General features: G+C 42.0%; 1 protein-coding gene across 3 annotated transcripts; it reads right to left on the bottom strand.

Moving 5' to 3' along the window:
• Nucleotides 1-2: 2 nt before the first annotated feature.
• LOC103362050 (RNA-binding motif, single-stranded-interacting protein 2-like) lies at nucleotides 3-19,339 on the bottom strand. Of its 3 annotated transcripts, none has more exons than XM_008288301.1 (14): nucleotides 18,947-19,339; nucleotides 11,734-11,933; nucleotides 7,940-7,998; nucleotides 6,720-6,811; nucleotides 4,413-4,570; nucleotides 4,115-4,194; nucleotides 3,871-3,980; nucleotides 3,729-3,775; nucleotides 3,559-3,652; nucleotides 3,359-3,409; nucleotides 3,049-3,159; nucleotides 2,611-2,691; nucleotides 2,443-2,524; nucleotides 3-2,339 (listed from the first exon to the last, which is right to left on the bottom strand). In XM_008288301.1, exons 1-13 carry the CDS (start codon nucleotides 19,016-19,018, stop codon nucleotides 2,447-2,449), a joined length of 1,233 nt encoding a protein of 410 aa, XP_008286523.1. In that variant the 5' UTR covers nucleotides 19,019-19,339; the 3' UTR covers nucleotides 3-2,339; nucleotides 2,443-2,446. The 3 variants fall into 3 exon arrangements, with proteins under 3 accessions (XP_008286523.1, XP_008286522.1, XP_008286524.1); XM_008288300.1 differs by having other exon boundaries at nucleotides 3-2,280; nucleotides 18,947-19,337; XM_008288302.1 differs by lacking the exon at nucleotides 18,947-19,339 and adding an exon at nucleotides 17,394-17,457 and having other exon boundaries at nucleotides 3-2,280.
• Between the last annotated feature and the right edge of the window lie 374 nt (nucleotides 19,340-19,713).

The following is a 19,713-nucleotide window of genomic DNA, read 5'->3' on the forward strand; positions in this document are numbered from 1 at the left end:
CATCTTTTTTCTTTTTTTTAGAGTTCATACATTTCCCACGATAATATTAACAACCACATTTTGGTATGAAATAGTTCCCTTTTAATGTAGTAATTTCACTAACAAGTAATGAACCAAGGATGCATGTGTCAGAAAACAAACAAAAACAATCTCAACGTATTTATAATGAAAGACGAAAGCCACGCGAGCCTGAATGTTTACGTGTGAGGTGATCCACTGTCATAATATGAGGTGTCTCTTGGATATTTGTAGTATTGCATTTATAAGGATAATAAATTAATTGCATAGATCATCAGACCTTGGGCGTGTTTTCCGAACATTGGACGGAAGAGTTAAAGGATGTGGACACAGTACCAGCTGTGAACAGCCATGAGACCTACTGTAGTTGGTTATTGCCTGTGAAACCTTGTACACAAACTGAATCTACGTCGCTCTGGCAGGATGAGGTAAGTCGAGGTTTTAAACATAAATTTCTCTTACGCTGATCCCAACTGCTGTGGGTACAGCTCTGTAACAATGCATCTGAACCTAGCATACACATTTCATCCATGAACAGGAGTCATGTTTATAAAGTTCCAACATTTGTGACACGAGACGGAACTGAAATGTCTTAAAAAATAATAAAGCCTCTTTTGACATCAACACTGAAACCAGAACAAGAAAAGTATGCAAACATACAAATAATCACTTAAAAAAAAAGAAAAGAAAAGAAAAAAAAAAGTCTATTTCTCACTATTTGAAGCACACAACACACTATCAAAAATAAAATCAAAGCTTCTTTGAAAAATAGGATCAATCTTAAAAGTATTAAAACAGAATTTTAAAAAACAAAAAAACCTTTAAATAACAAATGTAAAAAAAAAAAACATGAAGGTGAAAATCAGAAATGCAGAAGTAGATGCAAACACACAGCAATGGCCAGTATTAAAGCGTCTCTATCCTGGCCATAATTATCCTCCTAAATAGTGTTTTCTGAAGATATAACAGGGCAGAGCCATGCTTTACCAGTTGATCTCCATATCTAAAAACTTCATACTTAAATAACAACAATTTTTTTTTGCTTCAGAAAATACATTTTTGGGATTCGGTGGAGAGTCAGCTTCCCCTTTTATAAAAGGGATACAAGAAACACCAGTTAACACAGCAACGCATAAACTGCTATGTCCAGACCATTTGGTATAATGTAGTTATTAAAATAACTGAAGCTTTACTTCACGGATTAAAAGAAGAAGAAGAAAAAAAAAGGAAATCAAGAGAAAGCCTGAATAAATTTAAATCTCTTATTTACAGGCAGCTGTGTGTGAGATGTGATCCCTGTTAAGCAACTTTGGATTTCATTGCGAGGAGCAGTTCAAAGTGAACCAATGTTTCAAACTGTCTGATAGTAACATCTGGAATGCATTAAATCCATTTATCTCTTTTAAAGAAATCTGCTCTGTGAGATCTGCCACTGATGACCACCATCCAAAAACGTCTCTGTAGAGTAATCTCCTGATTGTCTGAAGCTTCGTCGAGATTGTTGGAACTATAAATTATTCATTTGAGAATCAAGTGCCAAAAAAAGAAATGAGACCATTACAGGTAAGATTTCATACCTGATAAACTTGCTGCCCCTTCAAAAGAAGCTAATACAAGTCAGCACCATATCGGTTTACAATGTGAGTCATCAGCTTTTTGAAGGACTTCAGGTTTTTCTGTATTGAAATATTTGCACCGATCAATCAAAGTAGGACACGTGAAGGTAGATACACACCGAAACAAAGAATTATGTACAAAAAAGGCAGGTTCAAAGCCTGAAAGTATCAGACAAAAAAACACAAAAAACAACAAAAAGAGAAGTAAAATCAGCATATCTTACAAAAAAGGTCAAAACAAAAACATGACTCAAAATAAAACATGGTGTTGAAATGTTCTTTTCCTGGTTTCATTCTAGCTCCCTGGAGAAGTATTACAAAAGAATATGAAAACTGTTTAAATGTGTAGTGTGTGTGTGTGACTGTTATCAAAATAGATGCTCCTTGTTCTGTTCCTCCATTTCCCACTGCCTGCTCCCCTCCAGCTTTGCTTTGTTTGGAGTAAAAGAGTTCTTTTTAAAATATGAGTTTATAGAAAATATCTTTTTTTGTGTGTGTGTGTGTGTGTGTCTATGTGTGTGTGTGTGTGTGTGTCCTTTCTGTGGAACGGTTCCTCCCGAGTGCCTGGTGCCTTAGGTGCAGCATCACTATGGTGAGTTTCAGCACTTGGGCCCCTTTGAGAATCACTCCGGCTCCAGAGGAAGATCTGACACGGGGTGACAAGAGCGGCCAATTAGAAACAAGAGGCCCCGGCACAGTCTCTTTCTGCAGTCACATCATAGTGAGAGAAAAAAAAATAAATGTTTTGGACTAAGATGCGTGCAGAGGTGCAAAAAAAAAAAAAAAGCCAGCAACAATCAAAACCCACCTCTTCACTTGTTATGCTGGTAGGAGTAGGTTGTGTGTTCTGTGGGTGTCTCTATGGCAACAGGTTGTTGGACGGCACTTTCCTGAGAGAGAGGCAGCAAGAGTGATCGTTTGACACGACGTTATAGCGCTTAAACTTGTTCCAGTGGGCAAAAACAGAGGTCATTACCTCAACTGAGATGTTGGTGGCAGGCACTTGGGTGTACTGGGGCATGTAGGTCCCCTGCATAGATGTGTTTGTAGGCATATACTGGAGGAGAACGGATATGATAAGTTAATAAGACATGGCAGCTGAAGTGGCAAATAAAGCTGCATGAAACTGTCTTTATCAGACAAAATTAGAAAGGGGAGCTGCAACCCCAAAGGGAGATCCCATGCAAATCAACCCTTTTGATTTCAAAGTCTATCATCTCCAACCCTGAGGATTTCAGAGTGGAGAAGCTCTCCACAGGCATAATTTCTTTTCCATCTCCGACTGGTCAGTTTGGTAGACATGACGGTGCTTTGTGCAGTTTACCCACAACAGCTGTCACTGGGAGTCACGAGTTGTGTAGCACAGCTTTAACAGTTAAATGGCTCAATACTAAATAATCTATTCTCTACTCACTGTGCCGCTGCTGCCCATAGAAAGGTGGCTGAGCTGCTGTGTCAGGGGCCCAATCATCGAGGTTGGCTGGATGGACATGGTGTGGTCCATTCCGGGTGTCAGGACTGCTCCCTGTGCAAAACATTCAATGGGTTTTTTTTTGTTTTTTTTTAGCGCTCACCACTGGGACAAAGGCACTGTTGGTAAGGAACAGAGTCAGACAGAGCATTGACGGCAGCCTGACAGAGTGTGAAGGCAGCGGAATATTAAGAGGTTTCGACTGAGACGGGGAATAAAGACCAGCAGCAGCTTTAGGATTCAAGATACTCACTGTGGGCGGCATTATGTATGACTGGTGATGTATCCAGGATGGGTTATGTACCTGTGGGAAGACATGTCAAGGCGTAAAAATATATACAGATCAAAATACCTCCCCCACCCAAAAAAAATCTTCTCATAAAAAAGAGAAGTAAAGCCAGGGAATTTCGTTTTTTTTTTTTGGTTTCACAATTTTCAGAATCTACCCCATACCTGATAGGTGGACACAGGTGAATGCATATATGGGGAGAGGGAGGTTGGCCCCATCATCCGATTGGGGGCGATGCTATAGGGAGAGGAGTAGAACCTGCAGAAAGAGACACAAAAGTATTAATAACCCCACTTCCCCCTCCTGGCTGTACAGGAGATGTAGCAGTACTGACCCATTCTGTAAGGCTGTGGTGGGGTCATAAGTGAGGGTCATTCCTCCCTGAGGGAAAAAAAAAGACAAGAGTGCATCATTATGAGGATGAAAACTGTCTTAGCAGAGTTGAAAAAGAGTTTTTTAAAAAATCACAAACTCACAGTCTCCCCGTCTCTTGTCCAGGGCCGACCGTTCTGCAGATATTTTCCTTGGCTCTGACGCTTCTTCTGGCCTCCATCAGCAAATTTACACAGCAAAGGTTCTGATGGCACTGCACCAGGAATTTTCAATAGCAGAAAACACCGTAAGCGATAATATTCAGTTTTATTAAAGCAAAACTCTTTGGATTAGACCATCTCTTTGGGCTGTAACTTGGTTTAAAAGTTGATCAAACTAAAAACTCACCTGGAACTCCGGGTGGAGTCTTGATATATTTCCCATTGAAATGTTGGATAATGGCCTCACATTTCTCTGTTGACTCCATCCTAGAGAAAGAAAAGCCATGTTGTATTAAAACAGTCGCTGTTGCAGGTGAGCTTTGGCTGCTTTGAGTTCTATCTTTAACGGCCACCAGAGGGCTCACTCGCCATGATAAATACAAAGTGGATCTGTAACTTCAGTGCTGATGTTTGAAATTGAATTTTCAAAACAGATGAGCCCGCATGGCCGCTACTCAGCTTCAACTAGCCGTCCTGCTAAATACCTGGCAAAGCCCACTCCTCGGCTGGTTCCATTGGCGTCACGGAGGATGCGTGTGGAAATGGCCTGACTGAAGGGCTTCAGCATGTTCTCCAGCTCCTGCTCGTCCATGGACAGCGGCAGGTTGGAGATGTACAAGTTGGTGGGGTCCTGCTCCTGTTGCTGACCAGAGAGAATCCAGAAGAGCATTAATGAAGGAGGGACACGGACTAGACGGAGCCCTTCGTTTCCTCGTAACTGAATGACCACCGTGACATTATCAAACACATCGACAGCCTTCGAAATCTGCCGGCAATAGTATGAGGAAATGTACATTTAACAGGAAGCATTTGAGGTGTCTGATATGAGGAAGGGTGGAAGATGGAGGACATTAAACAGTTAACAAAAAAAGAAAAAAGCTGAATTTAATTTTGCCCTTGTGAGAGAAACTGAGCTGCATGGATGAGTTCTGAAGAGAAAACAGAGACAGTCGAGAAAACATTCGAGCTGGAACTGTCATTTTAAGTCAGTTTTATCTCTCAAAACACAAATCTAATCTGCACAACACTCAGCACCCTCCACCCTCAGACCTTTGAGTCTCCATCTCTGTCTCTTCTACTTTTATTCATCAGAATTGCCTTTTTTTTTCTCTCTCCTTTAAACTCTTCTCTCATCTCCTGTCACTCATGTGTTATTACCAAATGGGTAAAAAAATAGGCCATTGTGAGACCTGCCTCTTAAGAGGATGAAGGTGCATGATTCAGGTAATGTGATATCAAAGCATAATTACATTTCATATGGCTCTCCATCCCTGGATGATCTAAAACGATTATGTGCTCTCTCTTGACGGAGAGAGAGAGGGAGCACGGCATTGACATTTTGGACAAAGACCTTTAGAAACTATCTGAAGAACATCTAAAGCATTGTGCTATCATCTCCCACCCCCCACCGGGAAAATATTATCATCCTGTTTCCCAGATCATAGTAATAATATGTCACTAGCATTCAAGGCGTTATATTCATGCGGTAATCCTGACCTTGAATGCAGACACAGAGGCTCGCTCTGTCAGCTTTTATAAAACAGAAAAATTATGCAGCTCCCCCGGATCTGAATAAAAAAACACACCCAAAGAGACTTATAAAGTGCCATAGTTTCGTTTTATGCTGTATAACAATTTTTTTCTTCTTTTCTCTGCGCTCTGCTCAAACAAATTTAATTTGAACAACAGTATCCTGTAAGATAACCAATCTGTACCCCCCTCTAACCATTATGCATATTCATTGTCTCGGAGTGCAGATGTGATTAAAAATCTGTAAATGCAGTGTGAGTTAATTTCCATCCTATGAATAATGCATGTGTAATCACTGTGACCTGTGATGAAGGTGATTTCTCCTTCACCGTCCTCCTCTGCTTCCTTCTCCCTCACGCCAGCGCAAAACTAACCAAGAAGAAGAAGCTTGAGCTCCATGAGGAGCGAGCCGGGAAGCCCTGCTGTGGATTTTGACTGTGCGTGAGTCAGAATGAGTCAGAGAGAAAGCTGACGCAAACACCAGCCTTGTCGCAACCCCGGATTGAAGGGGGTGAATGAAATCAAGTTATTTCGCGAGCAAGAAGCCGTATGAATGTCAGTGATCCAGCTTAACGAGAGATCAGCTTTCCCAGGGTGTTGGTGGCGTGCGTGTCGGCGGAGTGTGTGTGTGTGTGTCATAATCCGGTTGAGGCAAGGCTGGTGAAGTGCATGTGTGAGTGTCAAGTGTGCTGTGTGTGTGTGTGTGTGTGTGCTGGTTGTGCGTTGACAGGGCGGGTGGCTGGGCACGGTGCCCTGCTGACTGGGGAGCTGCTCAGACACTGAGTCAGATGCCACTAGGGAGAACAGACAGGTCCTTTGTGCGGGGAGCTCAGAGAGCAGACCCTGGGACATGCTCCCCAAACACCGTCACCACTATGAACACACATGTACCTGTGTGCATCTGTGGACTCCTGTTTTTGCATTCTACAGTGTATTAAAGACACTGATTTACACCCATACAGTGCGCCAAACAGCAAACACACATGCACAAATCCACCAACAATTTGAGGGCTTAATTGGCTTATATTCATAAACCCTTATAACAACAGATTGAGAAAACACGGGGATAAGGTGAGAAGGAGAACGAGCCGGAGACAGCAACCTCTCTTGCTGCAAGGTTAATGACTCACCTTTTAATGAATTAATAGATTCATTATTCAACTTTTTGCCGTGACGCTGTCAAATTCCGTGCTAAATTGAGCTGAGGCCGAGTTTTTGGAAGCAAACCCACCAAACACCGACACCTCAAGTTCGGTTCTTACCTTGGCCATCTGAGCCTGAACTCCACCAGCCTTCAGTGCCGTCACCGCCTTCTGAGCTGAGGCTGGACTGTCAAAGTCAACAAAGCCGTAGCCTGCAGGGACCAAAACATAGGCTGAGACATACAAGCTATGACAATGAGAAACGCAGGACAGGCGGCGAAGTTTGAACACGTGAAGCACTTATAGTAGTAGTGTTTGAATCTGAGGAGACAGACTGCAAGGTTTGGGATGTGTTTCACCTCCGTGGAGGACAGATGAAGATACAAAACTGCCTATGTTATGTCAAACAATTCACACACTTGGCAACTGAGAGCAAATAACTGCAATCAACTACAGCAGAGATGAGAAAACTAGTGCCAAACTTTGCCATCTCTTTGTCGCTGATACGCAGTGAAAACATCAAGTGACAAGATAAGATTTGAGTGAATACTTCATCTACTGAACATTGGCTTTTAGAGCTGACTGGGCACAATGCAAGAAAATATAATGTATAGAGTGCATCTCTAGCCATGACTTATTATTTTTTCCCCATTTACAATCTGTCATTCAGGTCGAAACAAAAGTTTATTAAAAAATAAAGTCATTCAAAAATATTTCTTGACTCATCCACGGCTGCATGATTTGCACTAACAACAATATATATATTACGATCATAAAAGAGGCACCTGATAGGAATAAAGTACTCACACTTGCACAAAGGAAATTCAAGGTAACTCTAGATTCGTTGGGTATCTCTGTGTACTTATTTCCCCCCAACATTTTCATCATACTATCTAAAGGGCCTTGAGGTAACATATGTGGTGAATAGGTGCTATATAAGTTAAACTGAACTGAAAATAATCAAAAGGTAAAACATTCTTCAACAAGGCATGTAACATAAATGGACAGTTTAAATAATATTTATGTGAGGATGTTTCCTATTTCTCTCGATGCTCTTATATGTTCTAAACTAAATGTGAATGTAAAATCTCCAAGGCTAAAAAAACCTCCATCTTCCTATATAAGCCATTATATCTTCCAGTGACCCTGGGAATTTTAGTGTTACCAATCCGAACCTGAAAATGGCCTGTGTGTAACGCTGGCTCTCATACAACAGGCATTTTTCCAATTTAAGCTCCTGTTTAAAATTCAGCATAAACATGACAGCCTGACGTTTTTCTGTATAAACTGATCTTTCAGCCTCAGCCCGCTCAATGGTTATTTATGCCTTCATGTCTCACCTTTGCATTTGTTGGTAGTCTTGTCCAAGATGGCCTTGGTGGACACTATTTTCCCATACCTGCAAAAAAGAATAAAAAGGGATGTTTACATTCAAGGCTCTCTATATTGAAAATAAGTACTTGTTCTAAGTACTACATGGTGAGGCAATGCAGTTTGTCTCTAAACTTAGTACACACGGTGGTGCATGATGACTGAATTATCATTCACCTGACACATTCAGTGCAGTGACACTGAATACAATTATGCCATCTGATAATAAATTATATGTATAGGGAAATCTTTAAAAGGGGGAGGAGGGGGGGTATATTAAATGAAATTAGAGTAATGTCCTTTGTTTTCTGCATGCTAGAAAGAACTATAGATTTCCCATATCTTTTTCATTGCAGCACACACACATGTCAATAGGGATCATACCTCAGGGGGAAACATGATGTGACAATTTGGTAAGAATTATTGTCTCTGCTGCATTTTCAGGTTGCTTCACAATGCACTATCAATACGAAAAATCCTGCATTATCTACAGCTGCGTAGATACTGCAGATGCATGGGATAATGCATGGCTTGGGCGAATGCTTCTGTGCAGCAGTATCTATCAGTTCCCATCTCTCCAGGCATGTGCATGCAGTGTAATCTGATATGCCTCTCCTTGGCTGTCCTGTCCAATGCTGGCTCCCAGCCACACTCTCATTCTACTAACCAGCTTCTCTCTAGGCAGCCTTCTGCCCTCCACTGGGTCTTAGTGCCCTCCACAGTGAGATCCACTTTACATCCAGTGACACTGCATCACTGCCTCATTTTTATCTGGCCTGGAGAAGTCACTTTCAAAATACAGTTCGCTAATAAGGGTTGAGAGATGACCTGCCAGATTTGTCCATCTGTTCTACTGCTCCAAACTGAAAATGAAATAGGTTCTTCTAAGTTGAATTTCCCTTTAGATAAGGTCTGTTAATTATTTCTATGCATTTTTTAAAAAACAGCTTAAGGTTATCTGTGACAATATTTAACTGATAATTTAACTGGAATATTGACGCATTCTGTTGATTTGGACATTACAACAGTATGTTGTACTACTATGCAGTAGTATATGGTTCCTGTATACACTCTATACACAAAATATATGTAGAAATGCTGAAGTATTGACTACACACTTATCTTAATGCAAAATGATGCAAGAGGACCTAAATAATTGATACTAAAATACTATTATCCACTTAAGTTCACATTATGAAGTGTACTCCAGCTTGCTGTTTAATTATGCCAGTCTACAGAGGGCTTTAAGAACCAATTTAAAACGGATTTTTAATCAAAGGCTGCTTACAGCATCCGAGATCTTGTTCAGCTTCATTCTCCAGTCATTAGCTTGTCTTTATACCCGACTGAAAAGCATGTTAGGATTGTAGCCAAAATCCTATTATTGAACCATGGCTAAAACTAACAGAGACACATTCATTTACTGTAATGGACATTTATTGTCTTGATATAACCTGATAGTAACTTGATTTGCAAAATGTATGCATATGCCTATGGTGTCTTTGTGTAACCCAGTGTTTTAGCTCAAGAGGTCATTCTTAGGCCACAAGGTTCCCCACAGTGAAGGTGCTGTGACCTCTGCTTCCCTGCTTGGCAGTAAGGTATTTCTGATAACTGGCAGCTGCAGGATGTTTTGTGCCTCGACTTTGCTCTCCTCTTCTTCCATTTTCTAGGATCTAACATCGGTCTTTGTTCATTTCAGACAGATATCTCTAGTCACACACCCTCATGCTACGTTAGGATTATCCTGTCTATGCCTACGTGAGAATGCACATCATGACCAAGCTTCAGACCTTAATCTGCAGTTCTCCTGTACAGTGATTTCTCTTGTGCACAATAAAGGAAGACCAAGAAGCAACGATCCCGACCAAATGTGTTCATCATGTTGTAGCCTCCGCAACACTTACTCTATCTAAATTTTCTCCAACCCCCATCCAGTGTTGGTTAGCTGGAGGTCTTTTGTATAATGCATTTGACCTCCTATGTAACATTACTATTTCATGGTGCGTTTCTCATTCTTAGCCATAAGATGCTACCAACTGGTCTCCGTACATACGCCAGCATTGCCTTCTTATATTTGCTTGAACTATTACTGTGGACAGGCGGCAATTACAAGCAGCCTATTACTTCACATGATAACTGGTACTTAAGTACTGAGCTCTGCTTGCTGCACACTTGCTTGCTTACGCGGCAGAGTCACTGAATTGTGCTCAGAGGTCTCGGTCTTCGTGATGCAGAGTGAAAAGAGGGGCTGGAGACTCAGCCATGTGTGAGAAAGTCCAGCCCAATGTCCATCCATGGCCAACCACCAGAGACGGACCAGGGCAAGAACCGGAGCGGCAGCAAGGCACCCAGGGAGACAACTGCAGGGGCCAGAGATGGAGAACCAACCCCCCATCCCCTCCTCTCTCATCCCTCACTCCGTACATCTCAGAGCTTGCTTACAATAACTCTCGGGTGTGGGGGAGGGGAGCTCTGGGAGTGCCATGTCTTGATAGTAAGCGCACTTTTACTGTTAAAACTTGAGTAAGTCAAAGTTGTCTTCCCGCGGCTTTGCATCTTCATCTTGCAAGCTTGTTTCCTATTAGCTATTATCGGACACAATATCCTCTCTGAGTCCAGTTTAACTGACAATTACATTGGCCTTAATGTGCTCTGCGAAAAGGCAAATTTCATGCAGGGATTTTATCTGCTCTGTAAAAGCAGAAATATGAGAACTACCCCCACAGAACACCACCTGACACACAAACCCTGAACTCCATTCACTCCTCCCCCTCTTGACTCTCTCCATCCTCCCCCCGCTCCCCCATGCCATTGCCCTTGTTTGTCTTTCCCTTTCCCCTGGGCTCGCCGTTTCCTGTAGGGTTGGGCAGCCTCATGTGAGCCATATCTTCCAGACAGCTGTAAAATAGCAGGCCTCACCCTCCCTCCCTCCCTCTCTCCCTCCCTCTCTCTCTCCCTTATTCAATCTCTCAAGCCCCCTTTTTCCCTCCTTTTCTCTCACTCCTCTCCTCCTTGCTCTTCTGGTTCTCATCACCAGGCTCCAGAATTCAATTAAGTAAAAGCAGATCATTCATCTCAGCCCTACGTGTTTTGATGTCTTCCAGTGAAGGGCCTAACAAACATATCAGATGGATTGGATGATGCTGGTGTTTGATGTCTGACTACATGCTCACCGCAACGGAGCTTTCAAAGGCTCACACTCACGCTGATGAGCAGCATCGAGCGGTATTTACGCATAACTTCAAATTTCGTTGGAGCGTCATTGCCGTCAAACTGTATTATGAAAAAGGCTAAAGCACAGAGGAACAATAACTCATAAGGGTTCAATGTTTGAGCAAGAAGAGACACACAAGAGGAATTAGCATGAGAAGGAGAGACTAAACATGCTGTACCTAGTTCCTGGAAAGTCTGTGCTTAGCTGTGCCAAACTGAAAGCTTTTAGTTTTTCCATAAAGCCATTACATGATGAGTCCTACAAATTTGCAAATGAACATCTGGCTATCTTCTATGGTACAGAAATACCTAATAAGGTGAGCTTTAGCGTACATATGCAATGAGAGTGTAAGCAAGCAATCCCTCCACAGTATTTGCTCTTGTAGGTTTGCAAACCATTCGGAATTTCAGCCAGCAAGTCATCACACATCACCCTGTTCTATTGTAATCTGCTCGGCTCCTCTAACTGGGCTCACGCTGGCAGCAGATTGAGATTTATTGGGTGCTCGAGCAGACGTTGAAGCAATTGGTTTTTTGGGTGACTTACGGCTGACAGAGTTTGACCAGATCCTGGTCTGTGGTTCCTGGATGGAGGCCACGGATGTAAAGGTTGGTTTTGCTCAGCTGCTCTCCCCCACTGCTGCTGCCGCCGCTGCTGCCGTTGCTGATGGTGGTGGTGTTGCTGTTGTTGTTGCTGTTGGGGCTTGGTGGAGCCATCTGATGGTTGGAGGGGGACACATATGTCTGCTGCGGAACAAACGCAGGGCACGGTCAGATTTGAAATGGTGTAGTCTTACACAAGGCAAATACTCTTGAAGGTACATGAAATTGGATATGTACGCTGATGTGGGAGCTAGCTGGATATGACACAGCAATCCAATCAGAGAGCTAGAGCCAGGATATCAGCAGCCAGGTGATGCTTAATCTCACTTGAAAGGTCAGGTGGGATGAGATGAGATGGACGACATAAACGATGGATATGAAGTTTAACATTTTTCATGTGTAAAAGGCAACTGAGTGATTTAATACAGACATTTACAAAAGACAACTAACCCTAACCCTACTATACATACAAAGAGAAACACGAGACAGAACAATGTGAGATTGTAGCATGCACAGTGAGCAGAATGTGCAAAAACATGCACATATTCATCATAAATGTCACACTACAGAACATATTTTTGCATATGACTGTGATACGTAGACACCACAGGCTCTGAATGTGCCCTTCAGCAGTGTGAAAATCTTAAAAATCACACGCTACAAGGTTACACAGATACGTCAAACATTTATAGCTAAATTTATCAACAGCAGTGGTCTCCCCAAGCAGCGAGAAGCAATTCAGCTTCTCTAATGTACAGTATGCCGCCTGGGCAGAGGATCAAATAAATGGTGATCCAGTCTTCAAGTGCAACATTCAGCGGTGTCTTTCATCAGCGATGACATATTTCACAACGCTATAAGTATAGCTGTGATTGACTCTTTCATTAAGGCGACAATACAACAGGTCTCGATGTCACTGGGGAGAAATACACATATTTCAGAATATATTTCCTTGTTTGCAAGAATTTTTAAACTGTTTTGTGGCAATATTGACTTTGCCCTATCTAGTGTAATGTTGTTGTCCGTAAACATATTATACATCCATTTGTGAACACTGATACTCTGCACTGTATATCTGATGCACACAATATACCGCACCTGTTGCTTTCACTGTAAATATTGAAACATAAGCTTTGCCATTATATATTTAAATATGACGTTCAAACAGACGGGCTTTTGAACAGAAAAGCACTTCAGAGAAATGCTAGTTTTTGCCGACATGCAAAATGTAAAACGAGGTGTACTACGCTTTGCCTGTCTTGTGAAGTGAGGGATTTTTATAAATGCAAAAACAAATTATGAAATCGTAAACCTGGATGGAAATCACATGGCTGAACTCCACACTAATGCAAGGGAGGCTTGAATGTTATGGGTTGAAGATGAAGCGATTTCATAATTCTAGTCAAAACTGTTCACGGTGAGGTCTGTGGCTTATCCAAAGTAAACAGGAAATTGTTTCTGGAGAGAAACTTTTAAATTGGCCTTTCTATAATTGAATTTTTCAGTGTCTTGATCAGGACAAAGAAAATTCCATCCAGCGCTATTGTCTTGGGAGAAATCTCAAAACCTTAATTAGCTGCATGGCTGGATATTGCTTTTTTTTTTTTATAGATGTTAATGAACTGAATTATTAAGAGACCATATACTTAATGTAAGTATTAATGACACATATCCTTGTCACAGTTGTCACGATCAGCGGGTTTGGGTTTGCCAGTGTGTACTGCTTTTGTCGTATGAGAGGAACTGGACGCAGAGACTAAGCTCAGTCATTACAGACCAAATCAAATTGGTATGGAGGCAAAATGTCAGCAGCGTTTGACCTTAGTCCTGCCTCCCTCTCAGTGCCGGAGGAGGAACCGTTTGATTTGTTGGGTTCACAAGGTCAGGTCACAGGGAACAATGGGATTGCTTTTACTGGCAAGCAATTCCACAAAATTTGGTCTTAATCCATTGCCAAGTAACCAACAGGGCAGCTAATGGAATATAGAGAAATGTCATGACTTATGAAGAGAATGTAATGTTTATTTGCTACTTCTGAATATATGTGTATTACCACTGAACAATTTTCCGAACAATTGCCCAGCATAACCACAGGCACGTTGAAACACAAGACAGTTTAGAAGAAATGACAAATGTCTGTTATAGCGAATGCAGCAGCAGAGATGTCAATACTACAGCACTAAGAAGAGTCTTCATCTGTCCAGGTTGTGATCTAGCGATTGATGTATGATTTACAAAAAAAAAAAAAGATTCTACCAACACCAGTGTCATACTACAAAAAAAAACCGGTGTCATCGTGAGTCTGCAGATCAATCCATCCACCCCTAATGCTTTGTTGGACACCACAAGGTCATCACAGGGCCATCAGCTTATTAACAAAGAGGGATAAAGAGAGCTGGAATCAAGCTAATTATGACCTGTCCATTTCTGTTTGCTGTGAACCAACTAACAGTTTACAAATGCTAGGTGGTTTAAATGCAAGCTTTAATCTGTGGTTAGAAGGGTGATAAATCTGACTTGAAAGCTTTAAGACCCTCTTGAGGTGAAAATCAAGTTAACCTATCCTTATGGGTGCTTTCTATATGCTGGAAGACTTGTCGTGAACTGAAAAAGCGTCCTACGCCATGGCTGAGCATTTAAACTGTGACGCTGCAGCGTACTGATGACAGTCTCAAATATACAGATTTGGAATTCTAAGGTTTCAGACATAACAAACCAAAGGAACCAATCCTGTCAGGTTGCAGGGCAGGATCTCCAAATCGCTGGTCGTATTCAGAATTGGTTTCCGGTTCAAACGTGTATGACTGAATTACTCAAACAACACAACTTGAAATTGTGTAGCAAAGAGTAGTTTTAAAGCTGTTTAGCAGTGTCGTAGGTGAGCTAAAGCAAGTAGTGTAGAGGTGGAAGGAATAGAATTGTTTTCGTGTTAAAATAATAATAATAATAATAATAAACTACTTCTAAGTAACCATTTTTTGATACATAGAGATGATCTTTTAGGGCTTTTATCAAAGACCGCAAATGTGAGATGCAAAGCTGGGCTCAAAAACAGTCAAACTATGTCCGGGCAGGACCAAAGATAGAAAAGATCAACCAATCATTTGCACTCCAATCACCTCCAACGATACGCGTTTTGATTGATCACACATCACATCAGTCAACAAAGAAGTTCAACACTTCCTTCGTTAAAAAAAATGTTTCAAAAAAAAAAAACAAAACGCAACAAGGTATGGAAACAAAGCAACTACATTATATTTTTGTTTATTTTACGAAATGCAGGCATCGGGATCTTTCTGTGTGGAGTTTGCATGTTCTCCCCGTGCAGCGTGGGTTCTCTCCAGGTTCTCCGGCTTCCTCCCACACAGTCCAAAAACATGTTGAGGTTAATTGGTGATTCTAAATTGTCCGTAGGTGTGAATGTGAGTGTGCTTGGTTGTCTGTCTCTAAGTGTGGCCCTGTGATGGACTGGTGACCTGTCCAGGGTGTCACCCATCTTCACCCTAAGTCGGCTGGGATAGACTCCAGCTCTCCACGACCCTAGTGAAGTGAGGATTAAGCGGTGTATAGATAATGGATGGATGGAGTTTTTACAGAGTGATTATATTGCATCCATGATAACAAGGTATGTGGTTTATTTGTGTTTCCTCTGCACAAGACAGAATGAATTGTAAACCTAGATCTTTAGTCAAGCTGATACAATATTACACATTATTATTGATGCAAGCAAGGCAGGCGTGACAATAATTATATGTGAAAAATGAAACTAGTTTTCCGTCGTAAAAAATCCATTCTGCCTTACGGCTGAAAGTGTATTCTGACCTGTTATCTTTTATTACAGATTCATTGTATAACGTGTATAACAGCAACATCATTCCCACTACTGACACGAGTAGCGACGCCAGTGATTATTTTGCAAGCTTTTTTTGTATCCTCACCACCCAGTTGCCTTACGCTTCCCAAACTGATGTGGAATCAACCCTCAGAAGGCTGTCTTTTTAGTCAAGCTGAGAAAATCACACTGACTCACTGAGCCCATTCATCGAAGTCAGCTTCTCTAATCTCTTTCTCGTCTTTAACATCAATAGTACGCTGTTTGTTTCTCCACAATCGCGGCCTCTTCCTGCGCTTTCCCCTTGCCTTCACCGTAGGCGGCCCGCGCTGACTATCAGGAGGGATGCACCTGCAGCGGCTCGGGGAGATAGGAACTGACGGGAGACCGAGTCTGGGCCCGGGCCTGGCTAGTGAGGCCTGTCTAATTGGGATCTGAGCTTGTTAGCGGAAAGTGCTAATCCCTCTCATGTGCTCTCCAGTCAGAAGGTAGTGTCTCATTAAGACCGCTCTGCTAGGCTTCTTCTGAGAAAAGGATGGCAGTGTGGAAGCTCAATGCCCCCCTCCCCATCTGCCCTCGCGCCAGCTCCAGGTGTTTAGGCACCCATGTAAGGTAATGTCCAATGTATTGGTGCAAATACAAGATAATGTGCATGCAGAAGAAAGACAAGGTCTTAAATGTACATGGCTGGGGATCACAAATAATCACAAAAAGACTGCATGTTCACTGAATTAATTTGTGCTCCAAATCTGACCTCCTGGCAGGATTTCCTTCCTACTCTTCAGTCCACAGCCCCTTGCATCAGTATCTGTTTACACAACTCCTAACATCCATAACATCTCGGAGCATTCTTTACATTCCTCTGCAACGCACAAACGTTTGTGTTTCTCCTCTGTTGGGATGTTGGGGGACATGTGTTGGATTCAAGATTAGAGTTCATTAAATTGAACCTGAGACATCGCAGTTCTGTGGGAATCCGCTCTATGACATCCAAGAAATGTACATCACACACTAATTTATACCTGGTGCACAAACTTTTTTTTTCTTCTTCAAACCTTGATAACAAATTCATCCTTTCTGCCTTTACACAACTGCCGCTTTCAGCCTCTCTGGACAGAGAACCTGGAAATGTATGCAGTCCTCGCATATCCACTGCTATCAGTTATAGCTGCAGAGAGATAAATCAGCTCTTTTTGTTCATGCTGTAGTTATGCAAGAAGGATAACTACATCAAGTGGTGTACGGCATGGTGCAGAGAGCGGAAGTGTGCTCCGGGCAGCAGCTTAAGACTGATGAGGTGATTACAGTTGGAAGGAGCATAGGTGATGCCTGTAGGGAGTGCAGGTGACTCAAGGACTTTTTCATCCGAGAAAGAACAATGAGTGCTGCATGGGGCAGGATGTATGGCTTAAACTCTTATGTAGTTGCAGGGAGAAGAGCCTGATGGATGCTTGAATGCTGCAACTCTCTGGCACTATACATTTTTAGCGCAGTATGTTGGAAAAACCTTGCAAATCTGATATCATCCCGTTTAGTTGGCTTTTCTGATTTCTACGAAGTTGTTCCAAAGTAAAATATTTTGCACACCATTACAAATATAATGATGCATGAAATTACCATAAAGTAGCATTACAATAATGCACAAGTAAACTGTCAGAGTCATAAACAAAGCAGTCAACCTTTATGCCATGCAACAGTTAGATGTTTTACAAATATGTGGTAATATTCTATATTCTATAGTCGAGAGAAATATCTTAAATATGGAGTCCTACCTGCTTGGTTAAAGAAACCTTAAAAGGCACAGTGGAAAAGATCATAGTCTAATCTCTTTATATTAAATGTCTGCAGCTGCGGGCAAAAAGAAGGCAAGAAAAACTGTAAAAGGTGGGAAGACCCAAATAAGAAAAAGTGATGAAAAGCCTTGATGTCCCGTGGCTCAGAGGTGAGATCTCCTCGCTGTTGTATCTCCTGACTCAATCCAGCTTCATCTCAATACTTAAGAAACAGTCTGCCCTCAACAGAAATTAAGGTATGTGAAACACACAAGGGAGAATGAAAAAAGACGGGGAGTTAATCTAAAGCAGAGGAAAAGGAGAGGAGGGGAGAGGGGGGGATGTCTCTTAATCCTTTTCTTTTCTCCGCCCTTTTTCCTCGTAGTAAATGACACAGACCAGGGGTTACCTCTTGACGCTTGGGTTTACAAGTCTCCCCTCTGTGTGACTCTAGCGTGCCAACAATGTGAAATGTTAAAGAAAAATAAAAGGTGCATGTCTTCTTTCAAGTAAAAAAAAAAGTTGAAGTTTTGTAGAGCTCCCTTCTTGAAGTGAGCACATTGTCTGAATCCAGGATTCCAGGAATTCCAGGTCATTAATCTGAGCAATCTGAATTCCTTCCAGTCGTGAGGGCAAGAGGGGGACGGGAATGACACGGGGAAGGAGGGATTGTGTTGGATTTCAGCTGTTTTAGCCAGATGTCAACATTATATGTATTTTAAACACATTGATTGACCCATTTTGGGGGATGAAAACCAAACAACTTGCTTAAAATGCTCAAACAATCCCATGACCATTATGTGCCTGGAGGAACATCTAAATAGTCTGCACAGGGAGGGGGAAAGAAAAAAAAAAAGTAGATCACAATGTCACCCCATGAATTATTCATTTCACTAATCAATATTGGATCACACAGAAGCTCCATAGGAAGTACAGCTTTGTGTCATTTTGCCCTCCAATTATTTCAACTGCATGCATGAGCTCTGTAACTTTCCTCTTCCATACAGTGCCATGCAAACCCTCTCTGTAATCATTAGTAAGACTGAAGGGGTGGGGCATATTGGTACGCGTAAAAGAGGAAAAAAAAAACAAAAAAAAAACTTTGGTAACTTGTAGTTGATTCATTGAAAACACTGATTAAACCCCCCTGAGAAATCATGTTAAAAAGTCGACATCTAGTGAGCTTTTGGGGGCTTATTCGGAGCATTACGCGCTCCCACAGCGAAAATGTGCGAGCTGTTGGTGCGTGCAGGCTCGGTGGAGGAAGAGAGCAGCGACCGTGTCGGAACAAACGAAAGCAAACTGTAATCCGCTGGCAACAAGGCCCCCCCTGGTTGTAGTTTAGAGCAAAGAAACAACAAACTAAAAAAAAAAAGGTTGCAACAGCTGAGTTTCTTTAAAAAACCAAACGTCGCCTGTGATCCACTTTCAAGGACACTGCAGCTTAAAACAGGCTCCGAACCGGCGGAGAGCTCCAAACGACACGGCGCGTTAAAGAAACCACTGAATCAGAGGGGGAAAAAAGAAAAGAGATAGAAAGTGTGGTTATTTACCTTCTTGTTGTGTTTGCCTGTGTAGCCGTTGTACGGGTTGATTCCTGTCCTTGGCGGCACGGAGAGCAGCATTTTTTTTTTCCCTTCCCTTCCGCGGCGCTGTGTCCGGAGGAGCGGAGAGCCGAGCAGCCAGCTGACGTCAGCCTCGGAGACTGAGCGGGGAGCAGCGGTGGAGGCTGGAAGTCTCTCTGCTCCGATCCTGTACGCTCACACAGCTCCTATCTGGCTGCATCTCACCGTGTCATGTCGACGGCAACACGTTCTAACTTACCTCAACACCTGACAAGTGTGCAGGTTGCCAGTCATCCAGATGTGTGACTGATGATCTGCACTGCAAAGTCTGCAAAGTGAGCTTTAAACAAGAAAATAGATTCATCCAACATTCCAGCCAGTGTCAAACTAAATGAGCATCAAGAAGAAAGAGGAATAGACCTTTTCCAACTATTTCCTGAGTGATTCACTGTGACCTGGTGTGACTTTTCATGTACCAAAAATAGATTATTCAAAACTGTTTTCCATCCCGGAATCCTCCATGAAGCAACCTGCGAGTAAATTATGATGCCTGTTGTAATAGATGTTCAACTTTTTGTTCATTTTTGTCAAGGCAGCACAGTGTTAATGAGTCCTGAAATGTATTCATACCCTCCCATTAAATAAGAAAAAACAACAACAACAACAACAACAAAAAACCCCAGATGTCACTGAATTAAGTTGAAATTGACAAAAGTAATAATAAACTGTACATTTGATGACAATCATGACATTGC

The sequence above is a fragment of the Stegastes partitus genome, unplaced genomic scaffold (genome assembly GCF_000690725.1).
Source record: "Stegastes partitus isolate 25-593 unplaced genomic scaffold, Stegastes_partitus-1.0.2 Scaffold551, whole genome shotgun sequence".
NCBI lineage: Eukaryota > Metazoa > Chordata > Actinopteri > Pomacentridae > Stegastes > Stegastes partitus.

Excerpts from the sequence above, each read along its gene's own strand:
- LOC103362050 (XM_008288301.1), bottom strand. The coding sequence starts at position 19,018 with ATGCTGCTCTCCGTGCCGCCAAGGACAGGAATCAACCCGTACAACGGC. Across the intron at positions 11,934-18,946 it reads CAGGCAAACACAACAAGAAG|CAGACATATGTGTCCCCCTC; the intron begins GTAAATAACCAC and ends TTTGTTCCGCAG. Across the intron at positions 3,981-4,114 it reads GACTCCACCCGGAGTTCCAG|TGCCATCAGAACCTTTGCTG; the intron begins GTGAGTTTTTAG and ends TTCCTGGTGCAG.